The sequence below is a fragment of the Thunnus albacares genome, chromosome 14 (assembly GCF_914725855.1).
Source record: "Thunnus albacares chromosome 14, fThuAlb1.1, whole genome shotgun sequence".
NCBI lineage: Eukaryota > Metazoa > Chordata > Actinopteri > Scombriformes > Scombridae > Thunnus > Thunnus albacares.
In genome coordinates this window covers 2,086,453-2,099,713 of record NC_058119.1, presented here as the reverse complement: position 1 = coordinate 2,099,713, position 13,261 = coordinate 2,086,453, and the positions used below count along the sequence as shown (strand labels likewise).

The window sequence follows — 13,261 nt, the reverse complement described above, 5'->3', positions numbered from 1 at the left end:
GAAGAAGTAAGAACCAAAGTTCCTTCAAATGAATTTAGACTTTTTGACATTCAGGCACAATGTTTTAGCACATAAATGCATATTCATTACCAATTTTGACATTCACAAAGAAGATGGTGTGGGCTATCTCTTGCCCAGGGCCTTGTCAGCCAGGGTCTTAGAGAAGAGGCCTAGGCTGGCTCGTCCTGTTACCCCACTAGCGCCTTCTGCATTAGGCGGGACTCTGCATCACCCATCGCTTTGTCAGGTCTCTATTTCCCTTCCATTTGTACCTCTATTCCAGCTATTGGGACCTTTGGGTCCCTGGAGTCTCTGTACTGAAGAGCTTCTTCTTCTTCTTCTCGTTCGTGCTAACATGAACTCTTAAATGAGGCCGATGAAAGGAAGCTGCAAGATGTTACTGCTTCCGTACAGTGCTGCGCTGCTTAGGCCTTGAATCTACTGGGCAGATCTGACTTGTCCACCTTGGTGAGTCAGCCCTCAAGATCTTATTTGTTCCTCTGAGTGGCAGCAGAATCTTTCAGGCTGGAATCATAAATGTTCCTGGCACCACTTGGTCCACCACTTTCCCCTTCTTTAGCATCATGGAATTTGATTTGGTGGGTTTGAAACTCATCCTTGACCTTGCAATATCCATCTGATGTTGCTGCCATGATGGTGAGATCACCCATGAATGCTCTGATGGGGGGCTGCCGTGTGCCAGACATGTTCAGCTGATTTGGCCACCATGTTCATAGTGGGGGCTAAAAGATGCTACAATGAGTCTCACATCTGTAGGGAGGCGAAACTTTAATAAAACTTATTTGGGAATGTGTTTCAAGTGTCAAATCCAAAATATAACACATACACATAAAATACATAAAATACACATATATTACAAGGCCAACTAAAGTTTGCCCCCCACCCCCCAAACTCACACACACACACACACACACACACAAAAAGAGGGCCTTCTTGTTGCATTATTTCAGAGCCTCCTGAGAAGGAATGACCTAAGCAGATGAAGAAGTGGCTACACTGTACATTCTTACAATGAAGGGGATTTATCACCCGTCACCCCCACATATGATCAATCATCCATTTTGACCACATAGTTTATTGACGTTCAAAGGTTAAATGTTCCAAATTCCTTACAAATTTAAAAGTTGTGAAATTGACAATAAGTGGAAGAATACATGACTACACATCCATTCATTCTGAAAATGAATCAGTCAGTCATAGTTACATTTTGACTTTGACACATTTTATCTTTATATTTCTGCAGATATTACATTGACCCAAACCCAAACATTAGAGGGGTGTTATGTATTGACCCTGGCTTTTCCATCCATCCATCCATCCATCTGTGAGGCTTCACTGATCAGATGTTGTCTGATCTTTAGAGTATGATGTGTGTCATAGCGTCATGCCGGAATCCAGAAAATCTCAAAGGCTGATCACTTCATCTCTTTATTATCAGCTTATATTTCCCCTTATGAACCTTTAAAGTTGAAAAAATCATCTTATTCCAAACTGTCTGACAATATAATTTTTAATCTATATTAACTTGTTCCCACTATTCACTGAAGCCATATGACAATTGGAATTAAATATTGGAACCCAAGACTCCTATGAAGGAGTTTATTAGATGGACTGGCACAAAATTTGGTAGGGCACCATGAGGTTTACATTTGAGGGTTGTTTTGTGAAATGTCTCAACAACTTTTGGATGGATCGCCATAAAATGTGGTACAGACATCCATATTCACCTCAGGAGGAGTTGTAGTAACTTTGGTGAAGCCTTAACTTTTCATCTACCACCATCATCAGGTCAAAATTTTAATGTGTCACATAGTTTGGTCAATAATCAAATACCTGCAAAACGTACTAAATTGTACTTTGTGTTTGGAGCCAATGAGCAAAAGTTAGCATGCCAACAAGCAGGTGAAAATGGTAAATATAATACTTGCTAAACATCAGCATGTTTAGAAGATACTGTATGATGTCATTGGTTAGCATACTGATGTTACCCTTTAGCTCAACCATTGTGCTGCCTCACGCTGTAGGCTCTTTTCTTTCCTGTTACTTCAAATAAGGAAAGTTCACATATAAGTAAAAATTTAAATGTTTTACACCTGCCATTACAGTGGTAATGTTTGCTAAATGTTAAATGTGGCATATTTCCCATGTAAAACAAAATTCATCTGGGACTTATATTTTATGGACAGTGGAGGTTTGGGATGTAGGGAAAGAGTAGCTAATCATCTTGCACTTACACTGATAGAAAGAAAGCTATGAATCACACTTATTTGAAGAGTGTTAACACATTCTTAACACAGCTGTGGGCTTTGAGATATGATGTTGGTGTACACAACGACAACATTTGTCATCTTTCACTGACCTTTGCTGGTGATGCCAGATCTCTGAGGCTTGCTAAACTGACTGCCACAGCCAGTTAGGTATGAAAGTGACCAAAACTCAAATGCAGGTGTATTTGTTTTTCTGTAACACCTGCCGTGTGAAAAGGACGCTGCATGCCAGCGCTGATAAACTGCTTTTCAGCATTCTGTAGTTGGGCGATACTGAACTATGTATGCAGATGAGGACAGTGAAGGTCTAACAAATGGGAGGCAACCCACTATGTCATTATTTTTCATGTAAAAGTGTAAAAGTTGGTTCAACACCACCATCATCAAAACACCGAGTGAGGGAATATCTTTTGGAAGAATGGAGTTCAACCCTTCAGTAGAGTTCTGCACATTTGGAGAGTCTGAGACAAGGAACACTGAAGCTGTTCTGAAGGCTAGTAATGGAACAATACTTTACTAAGACACTTCATTTCATTTGTCACCACTCTGTATCTTGTCATGGAGAAATGTGTTGCAGAGACTGGTGGACCCTGCTTCCCATAATACAACTTGATAGTACCCCTAACTGAATAAATAAAATAAAAAAATTCAAAATCTGAAATTAGTGATAGAAATGTATCATTCCTTGTCTGGCACATATTTTCATCACTATAAGCATGCCCTCGGGCTGAAATGCTGAAGCATTGCACAAAAATATCTCCCAAAATGTTAGAAAAAGCCATGATAAACAAGCCTCCATTTACAACTTGCACATCTTTCAAACAAGATCATACTCGCCAAACGTGACACAACTGTTTTGCAACACAAAGCACATTACTTTGTTTGGGCTTATGTTTGTATGTTTCTTAAAGCCAAACTGGTGATTCTTTGTCTTCTCACCAGACACCAGGACAGATTATAAATTTACACCATACATGGCAAAGCAAAGTGGCAATATGACCAAGGCATCACTTCCTTGAGCATGAAACCCTCAACTGGAGCCAGGAAAATGTGTAATTTTGGAGTTCTTCCTTGAGGATAAGTATTTTGGGTAAATGAGATGGTCAAAATGAAAGGAATCTCCCTGTTCTCATTCTTGTGCCCGTAATTAATGACGAACAGACTCGTGTCCAAGACACTTACATAAATATTTTCAGTTTGGATGAAGGAAATGTAATCAAGCAAAATCCAGCTGTTTCATGTGCAGCTGAACCAGGATAGGATAGGGATATGGTAGATCAACTGAGGATATGCAACACAACATCATGGTTATTAAAGATGAATTCTTAGAAAGATGCTGCTTCTTTGAAGGTTAATGAATGAATGTGGATTTACATGTAAAGCATCCCCTTTAATGGCTAAAGCTGGTATTTAAAAGCAATGATAAATCAACCTGTCAATACTGCTTTTGAGAACATTACAAAGAAAAGTGTTGTTATTGCCTCGGCGGCACAGACGTATCTGCTACTGCAGAAAATGACGTGCGTATGTTTGCAGATGAAATGTTGAAATTACAAATCCCACAGGTGATCAAACACTTTGCAAAGAGCAAACAGAGGTCTGACACAAGTTGATTCGACATGCTTTAAACACAGAGAAATACTTTGAGTGTAGGTGTTCTGATTGCACAGAGAGATAACAGATTGTAGAACTGTATCTGTGCAAGCTTTGTACCCCTCCCTCATGCCCCCACCCAATATAAAGCAAACACACACACACACACACACACACACACACAGAGTTTTCTATTTAGTTATACCATACATTGTGTTTTGTGATTTATTTTTGATTCATTAATATTTGATTGGCACATTACCTAAAATCCTTTGATACAGGCTGGACATTAAATGGCTTACATACTTGATCCACACACTTACACAATATGAAATTGTTGAATATATTCCATAACACTGTTAACTCGCCCATAAATTGCTCCCAAATCTTACAACCTGAAACCATACAATCTCATGCAGAAAAAGTGAAGTGTGACAGCAGCAAAAGGAAGCAGGAGAACAGATGCATAGTATATATACAGTAAGTAACCTTGAAAACCTGTAATACTATACACATTATAAGCATTTAACATATTGAACATGATGCATGAAAAACAAAAATAAAAGGTACTATATACACCATGTAAATAGAATTACAAAATATGTTTAGGCACAAATAATGACAAATAAAGTGAGGAGATGAGGAAGTTACAACCAATATTAAATGCAAAAATTGCACTTGCTTTTGAAGGAATACAATCGGGTGGTCCAGTTTGTCAAGGTTTTTCTGGACTCTCTAGTCCTGTTTGCTGTTGAGGTGAATATCCTGGTATTTGTATGACCAACCAACCTCTATATCCATTCACTGGATGTGCACTGGTACCATCTATCTCTAGCTCCTTGGTCTGTCACCTGTATTTACATGATACATGTTATAATGGAGTTATGGTTTATTTGGGAGCAAGACGTTAGAGATGACCAACCGGTCAAATGTCTTTGTGACAAGAGTAATGGAGCCTGACCAACCATTAGACATGAGCCTGGAGCCATCCATATGTTGCTAGCAACTCATCCCAGCCATGCAATCCATGGAAGATAGGAAAATCCTCCGCTATCTTCTCCATGCTGCACAGCAAAAGGGCCAGTAGAAGAATGGGTGAAGTCCCCCTCTCAACACAGCAGGGGATGTGTTCATGTTTCCCAAATAATAATAATTATTTTAAATTTAAGGGTCATTTGATATAGTGAGGTAATTTTTTTCAACAACCACAGTGTATATGTAGTATGATCATGTGGTGGCAAGGTTAATGTTTGTTAAATGATTTGTGGGGTGGCTCCAACCCAAACATGATTCAGAATCTAATATTGTATGGTTATGCTACCAAATCACAATTTTTAAAAATGTTTTTTGATAGTAATCTGTGTAGAGATGGTTCTAAATTTAACTGTATTCAGAATCACAATCAGAATTGGAATCTGTCATATTAGCCAAGTAGTGTGCAAGTATGTGTCTTGGTGTTTGCTCCCACAAATGCAACATAGAAGAATAAAGAATGAAAATAGAACAAAAGTAAGATAATAATAAATAATGAAATAAACAAAAATAATAAAATTAAATCTATTTAGAGAATGGAATAATAACAGTTGTGAAATGAGACATAAAAACTGAGTGTACAGAAGAAATATAGACTGTGCTGTTGACAAAGAAATTAAGTTTATGAAATATATAAATGTGACGTGCAATAAATTGATTAAAATTATGTAACTGTGGAGGTTGAATGAAATGTACAATGTTGACATATTCATCAGCCTCCTGCATACAACAAACAATACTCTTAAATGTAATTAACTTTATGAGCACTCAAGCTGTGGGCCCTTACATTTGTCTCCACAGTTCTCACCATTATGGCACAGACTTAGACAACAGATCCCTCTTTTCTCCCACAGCCCCCATAGAGCATACATGCATCCTATATTTTATATAAAATAGGCTATAATTTAGCTTTTATATCACATATGTGTAGGCATGTGTATGCCTGGTGAGTTAGAGTAAAATGAAATGAAATGCCAATTTATTGCAGCACTAAACCCTCTGGACCTTACTTTGGGAACCTGTGATTGGTCAAAAGCACAAAGGTCTTCCATCACTGATCCCTACAAAGGGTATCAGTGCCAATACTGTAGAAATCTTCTGCTGAGACCCTCTGATAGTAAACTGAGAATGTCATTATTCATATCTGACAAGAAATAAAGATCCACATCAGGTTGTAATAAATAAATAAATAAATAAATAAATAAAAAGTTAAATAAATAAGTTGTAAAGCTTTAAGTTTTAACAGTTTTTTTTGTACATTCAGATATTGAAGAAATGTATTGTTTGATATGGACAATCATCTCTGAAAAGTTTGACTTTTTGCTTAAGAATTTGGATTTGTGAATATAAAATTTGGTCAAAATAGTGAGCAAATTAATCAAATAGAACTGCAAACAAAGATTCCTGTAATATTCTGTGAAACATTACATTACATTTCTCCAAATAATAAAAAGTTAGGGGAGATATCAGCAGTAAATCGTGTCAGTGGAGACGCAGACGATGCTTTCGTCATCAACCAACCTTCGTTTCAACTTCTCAACCAACCCTTACTCCACTCCTGCTGCTTTTGTCCCGCCCTCATCTCATTGTAACACATGTGATATTTTCTTATTTGTGAATTCCTGTTATTAACTATGAATGGGAAAAACAAGCACAAGCACTACTACAACTAAGACTTTAATTGTCCGATATCTACTCGTACTTTAAAGCTTTAAATAACGCTTAAAGTGATTAGTTTAGAAGCCTGTCAGTCAAAACTCTATCATCAAGTTAGGTTGGTAGTGCACAGCTTTTCCACGTCAGTGTGTTTACTGAGAGACTGACAGCTGCAGGAAGCTTCACTTTATTCACTTATGCAGCGCTTTATGGCGAGTGAATGAATACGCGCTGTTTGGAAATATCACGTTCTGACGCAGTGGAATGTCCGCTAATGTTAATTTGTCTGTTTGTCGCAGTGAATTGAACTTCGGTCTTCTTCAGTCACTGTTGGCCGGCTAGCCTGCTAGCTTGCCGAGCTAGGCTAGCTAGCATTAACTAACGTTACAGCTTGACTCCATCTTTGAAATAGAAGCCATAAACAGGTAATATGTGCATTTGTCGACAGGTGGTTTTGCTTTAAAGACTCAATGACATATAAATAACGTGTTGTCTGAAAGGACAAACAGTGGGGACACATTAGCCAGTTCACGCTAGCTAATTGAGCTAGGTGGTTAGCTCTCAGGCTTCTGGACATGTAATCAGTCTGTTAAGTTAGTTAATGAAACCAATCTGTAGACACTTCATTATATTGATATATATGAACTAAACTGTATTTATGTGTCTTTTCGTTGTGTGTTTGTTTGTCCCAGAGGGCTGTCATCTGCCTATCAGCCTCTTATTGCGGTGGGTGGCTAGCCTGTTAGCCTGAGTAGATGTTACTGACTCAACTAATCTAATCAGCCAGCACCTTCCTATCTCACCTGACAGCCGACCTGCTGGCTTCTGTCACTTGCCTTTTGTGTATTACTGTGTTATGTTTCACGTATACCTCTTGTGTTTTGGGGATTTCACTATGACTATATTGGATTCACGTTTGACTTTGTTCGAGTCTTGGGTTTAGTTTGCTGTTAGTGTATTTCTGTGAAGCTACATGCAGAGATGTTGTAGTATCGTGACAGCTGGTTGCTGTCAGTGATGTCTAAAAGTAAGGGGGGAAGTCTGAGTCCTCTCAGTTACATACAGTGATTGATACACTTTATTGCGAGCCTGACTTTTTTAGCATCACTAGGACAGCTCCTATCATGCCAACACGTCATCCAAACTTAAAGGATGGGTTCACAGTTTTCCAAGTCTGTCTTAAAACAACAGTCAGGAGCCCAAATGAACATTGAAACATGTTTTTCTTGCTGTAATCGTTCATACTGACCATTAGATAGTCCCCACATAATGTTTTGTTCCATGTAACTTACAATGTAAGTGATGGGGGACAAAATCCACACTCCTCCTTCTGTGCAAAAATGTATTTAAGACTTTATCTGAAGCTAATATGAAGCTTCAGCGTCCAAATGAGTCAAATCAAATTGAAGTAGTCTTTTTAGCGTCACAGTCCCTCTTTTTGTTACTATACTTCCACCACAGCTCAACAGGGAAACGCTGTCTGAGGAAACATAAAGAGGGAATTTGATGCTAAAAAGATGCAGCAGATATCTACTTGATATGACTAACTCAGACTGCTGAAGCTTTATATAATCTTCACATCAACTTTTAAATGACTGTGTGGACACACTGTGGATTTTTCCATCACTTACATTGAAATCACATGTGAAGGAGATCTTTAATATCCAGTATGAAAGGGAGGAATGATTACAGCAATGAAAACCTCTTTCATTGGTCATATAGACACCTGACTGCTGTTTTAAGACACACTTGAAAAATTGTGAACCTGTCCTTTAAGGCACTACAGTGATCTCAGAGGACATGTGAACATGGAATTTAATATTAAGAGTAGAAATTTTTTAAAATGACAGAATGTGAAATTTTGCTTATAGGGTGAAGGCATTCATTTAGAAGAGCTTAGTGTACAGATAGACCTGAGACAACTTTGTAATTTTGGGTTATCTGTCTAGTGTTGTGGTGGTCCTATCCACAGGTGTCCACTGCTTTTAACCTCTTGCATAAAGTATAAATCTAGCGTTAAATGACATTTAGCGCTCTTTGAAGTGTTAAGACTATGGAGTACGGATGAAAACTGTGCCCCACTTACACCTCATTTAAGAGGTTTATATTGACAGAATATTTAAATCACCAAAAGAATCAGTGGAAGGTGTAAACCTGTAGGTCTGCTCATCTGGTCCCAAATTGTGAGAACTGGCCTCTAGTATTCTAAATTCGTGTCAAACAAATAACTAAACATCATGCTGAGATGGCTGTGCCTCATGAAATGAATCCTCCTGACTACTGTCTGCTCCTGAGTCTTGGGTTCTGGCCCCTTCAACCTTTCACCTATAAACTCCCAATCCAGATAGTGTGGAGTGGATGTGCACAGTATCATTATCTAACCACAAGTGCGGATGACGGAGAATGAAGGAACATCATAAAAAATTGATTTCCCTCGCTTTGCCCCAACTACATTCATACTGATTCATTGATTTTATAGCACATGTTGATTATTTTAGGGACGTTATGCATTTTACAAGTAAACAGTACACGATATCAATCAAACAGCTGATAGCGTAAGGTGTAAGTATCCATGGTGATGGATGTTTCCTTGCTTTAAAGGAGAGATGCAAGTGTGTCCCAAAGTTGACCTATTTGTTGACACCCTCTTATACACTTCATACTGAAGTGGTAGTGAGCAGGGACTGGTTTGGTATCCAGCCAGACAACACAATAGTCTACCATCCCACAGAACAACCTGTAGCACCAATTCACTTGTTGTTGCTCAACAAAGTAGCCTAGTGAGACAGTGGTCAGTTACACTGGGTTTGTTCTTGTGGGCCAAATGAAATGACTGCAAGCATTCAGTGTTTCCCCTGTAATAGTGCAGCATAGTGCAACCAGAACCTCCGCCAGGCCAAAAAAATATTTTATTACTGCCAAAAATAACGGCAAATATCCATTCATTCAGAAATCAATAGCGTTTGGGAGCCTCTGTGCAGCGCTGTTCCGAAACGTGAGTTAATGTTTGTGTCGTTGCCTGAGAAACTAGTCTAACCTGACGATGCTAACAGAGAAATATGTGGCTGCTGAGTCTCCCGACTTTTGCTCAGTGCACCCTCCCCCCCGCCAGGCCAAAACAATCAACCTAGGGGAAACACTGAAGCATTATTGCTTTGTTTGAATGTCACATGAACAATGTCTGTTACAGATTGTAGTTAATGATGTTTCAATCAGAATCCACTGAAGTAAAGCTGTGATGTAGGCAGTTATGTATTAATGCATAGTTATTGAGCTGTCAAACATTTTTTTTACCTAAACTGAATACCTGCTGTGTGCACTGTTCAGCTGTATGATGTTGGAAATCATTAGATGAGGACTTTGTATCAACAGACACTCAACATCAATGATATATGACAGTCTTATCAGCCGTGATATGGCCGGCTATCATTCTGTCTCAACATCTTAGCCTTCCCCTATCATAACTTCATCCTCTTAGTGTTTTGAATAGGCTGCTTACCATGAATTTAAAAGAACGTGGCCTCAGCCACCCAATCTCTATACTCATATACTGTATCTCCCTGTAAAGTAAGCGTATTATCTCACATGGCTTCCATGGCACAAGAAAAAAGGTTAATCCAACAATTTTGATATCCCGTGCTTCTCAAATATGAACACCATGCCATTTTGATTCTGTTTGGTTATCCATATTGGTTTCAGGCATTGTCTAGGTGGACATGGAAATTTTCTGTCCGCTTCGTAGATTCTATTCATTTGAGGCTGAGAGCTCTTAGTTTGACTTTAAGCTTGGCTACTCAATTTTCAGATACTTTTTGCAGAATATTAGATTTGTTTATTGGATTTATTTAGTCAAAAGATTGTTTATCCATCACTTAAAATTCCTGCATGTACCTACATACATGAATTTATTAAGGACAAAACAGTCCAACAAGCAGTATCACAGTTTTTTATTGATGGTTATGTGGTCTGTGGTGCATTTGTTACTGTATGTACTTACATATAAGGCTGCAACTAAATTATTTTCATGATCAATTAATCAACTGATTATTTTATCAATGAACCAATTAATTGTTTGGTCTATTAAATGTCAGATAATTGTGAAAAAATGACTCTTATAATTCCCCACAGCTCAAAGAGATGCATTCACATGTCTTGTTTTGCCCGATCAACAGTCCAAGATATTCAGTTTACTGTCATACATGACACAGAAAAGCTTCATTTGAGAAGCTGCAACTGGCAATTTTTCATAAAAAATGACTGAAATGATTAATCGATTATCAAAACAGTTGTTATTAATTTCATGACCATCGACTAATCAATTAATTGACTAGTAATTACTATAGCTCTACTCACACACTGGCTGCATACTTCCATCCTTAATACCTCACCAATCAAGGTACTTCATTATATCATTCCCAAAATCCTGTTAATCTGAAAGTGGCATTAAGCAGTCCAGCTTATTGATTTGCAACATTGTGCACTAAGGCCTGATAATAATGAAAGACTTCAAAATCACATGCTAACAGTTTGATCTCATGTTTTTCCCTTTGAGTCCAATACTTTAAAGTGTTTTCTACTTCTTGGGAAGGCAAATTGTAATGATGTCTCTTATTATCATTCAGTTAGATGTGACTACTTTGAATCATGATATTAGAGTTACAGTACAGTTATGTAAAGGGACTAGTAGTGATAATGTTGAATTTTTGCCCAGCTATAGATTGTGTCGCTGCCAAAATCAACCATCTCTTCTTTCCTTTTTCTGTCAGAAAGCAGCATGGTGGACAAGAATATCTACATCGTCCAGGGTGAAATTGGTACTGTTGTCGGGGCTATCAAGAGGAACTCCAGATGGAACACCCACACTCCACTGGCAAGTTAAAAAGAACAACTATATTTTTTATTGGAACTGCATTAAGGTTAGATTTAGTAAAGATGTAAAAAAAAAAACTGAGGTTTTTCATAGAGCTCCACACTAGTCAACTCAATTTCTGGTATCCGAAACTTGACCCAACTAGGGCCAATCTAATCAATTCAGTCTAATCATTTGGGGTCCCATTGCATTGGTGAGTGGATCAGCTCTAACAGCTTTTGCATTATCATCATTGCAGAAGGAAAATGTCCAAAGTTGTTAATAACAGGTAATTGTATCTTCTAGAATAGTTGGATATAAAATCATGACTCTCACACAGAGGTTCTCAGTCAAGGCTTCATTTCAACCATCTAATCAGGGACTGATTTCATAAACAGCAGGATAACAAACACAGTGTCATGTCTCTCAAGTGTCAACATGTTGGGCACTTCTTTGGGTGCAAAGAGGCCTGTCACCATAACTACTTTTGTTGGACGATATATTGTCCCAGAAATAATTGCGATAAACGATATTATTGGCATTTTAAGACCATTTTATGCCATAGTTGCAGTTAACATGGTAACATTGGTTTAAATACGATACTTACCTATTTGGGAGGTGCTCCCTAGCTTCACTTTATTCACTTACACCATACCTGCAGCCTACAAACATAACCTACACACCCCCAGCATGTGTTCACTAGTGGGAGTGAAGAGTTTTGGGAGAGTTTTGGGTTTCTAGAAATGTCAGGAGCTGTTTTTATTTATTGAGGCGAGTGTGATGCTCACAAAAACAGGATTTTATGAGTTAAATAGTTCATAGGACATAAGTCTGTTTCTGTTGGTCTTAAAAAAGAAAACAAAAACAACTTTATGACCAACACAGCAGCAAAACTTGAGAGAGACTCAGCAGCCAGACATTTCTCCGTTCTCTGTTTAGGAACGGCTGAGATCCACCTGAGGTCCACCTTAAAGGTCAGACCACCTTAAGTGAGCCTGGTCAGGTTAGGCTAACCCATTGTCGCTAACTTATTGGCTAACCCCCTTCACTTTAATCAGCAGATGGCAAGGAAGACACAGGAACTTGGCTTGGGTCTTGAGGAGTTGTAGCGTTTATTCACTGACAAATACTCAAGATTGTACACACACTGCACCACTACGTTCTCCGCTATACTGCTAACTTCATACTCTCTGCTGCCGCTCCGGTCGCCAGCACCAGTGTCACTGTCACACACCCGCTCTCTCTCTGTCTCTCGCTCTGTCTTGACCGTACACTCGCTACACACCTGGTGGCAATCTCATGTAAAAAACCATGCATGTAAACACAATGGGCAATATCAAAGTCAGCAAAAATGATCAAGGTCATGTCCATATATCATATGATAAGTCTATAATGTATTATTGTGACAGGCCTGTACATAGATATACTGTAGATACATAAAAGATACATTTAGATAGATATATACATTTGCTAAATCGCTCATTACTGTTTTTGTCTAGAAGATACTAAGTACTGTACTTATTACAAGAAAAAGTTGATTTCGTAGCACACATTTAACTGAATACACCCTGATTGAGCATCCTGAACACCCTAAATAGCAAATTCTCCTATGCTTCCATGATTTCTGATCATGTTTTTTGCTCTACCCAGGATGAAGAACAAGACCCACTACTGAACAGCTTTGGCCACCTCAAGGAAATACTCAACAACATAAAAGGTATGTGGGTGCTGTGGTGGTATACTGTAGGTTGGGCGGAAGGTGATGGTATCAGTAACAGTTCAGGTCAAGATGTTTGACTTACAACTGTCATATCACCATAAACAAACCAAACAATTCACCAGA

The 13,261-nt window shown here is 38.4% G+C and overlaps 1 protein-coding gene across 5 annotated transcripts in view; it reads left to right on the top strand.

Moving 5' to 3' along the window:
* The first annotated feature begins 6,693 nt into the window (after nucleotides 1-6,693).
* gbf1 (golgi brefeldin A resistant guanine nucleotide exchange factor 1) overlaps nucleotides 6,694-13,261 on the top strand; it is a 90,818-nt gene continuing 84,250 nt past the window's right edge. For 4 of the 5 annotated variants that reach the window (XM_044373855.1, XM_044373854.1, XM_044373853.1 and 1 more), the window contains exons 1-3: nucleotides 6,694-6,994; nucleotides 11,336-11,439; nucleotides 13,069-13,135. In XM_044373855.1, coding sequence (XP_044229790.1) covers nucleotides 11,344-11,439; nucleotides 13,069-13,135 — 163 coding nt within the window. In that variant the 5' untranslated portion in view covers nucleotides 6,694-6,994; nucleotides 11,336-11,343. Of the gene's footprint in view, nucleotides 6,995-7,261; nucleotides 7,296-11,335; nucleotides 11,440-13,068; nucleotides 13,136-13,261 lie in introns of all 5 variants that reach the window. The other variant, XM_044373852.1, reaches the window with a different exon arrangement.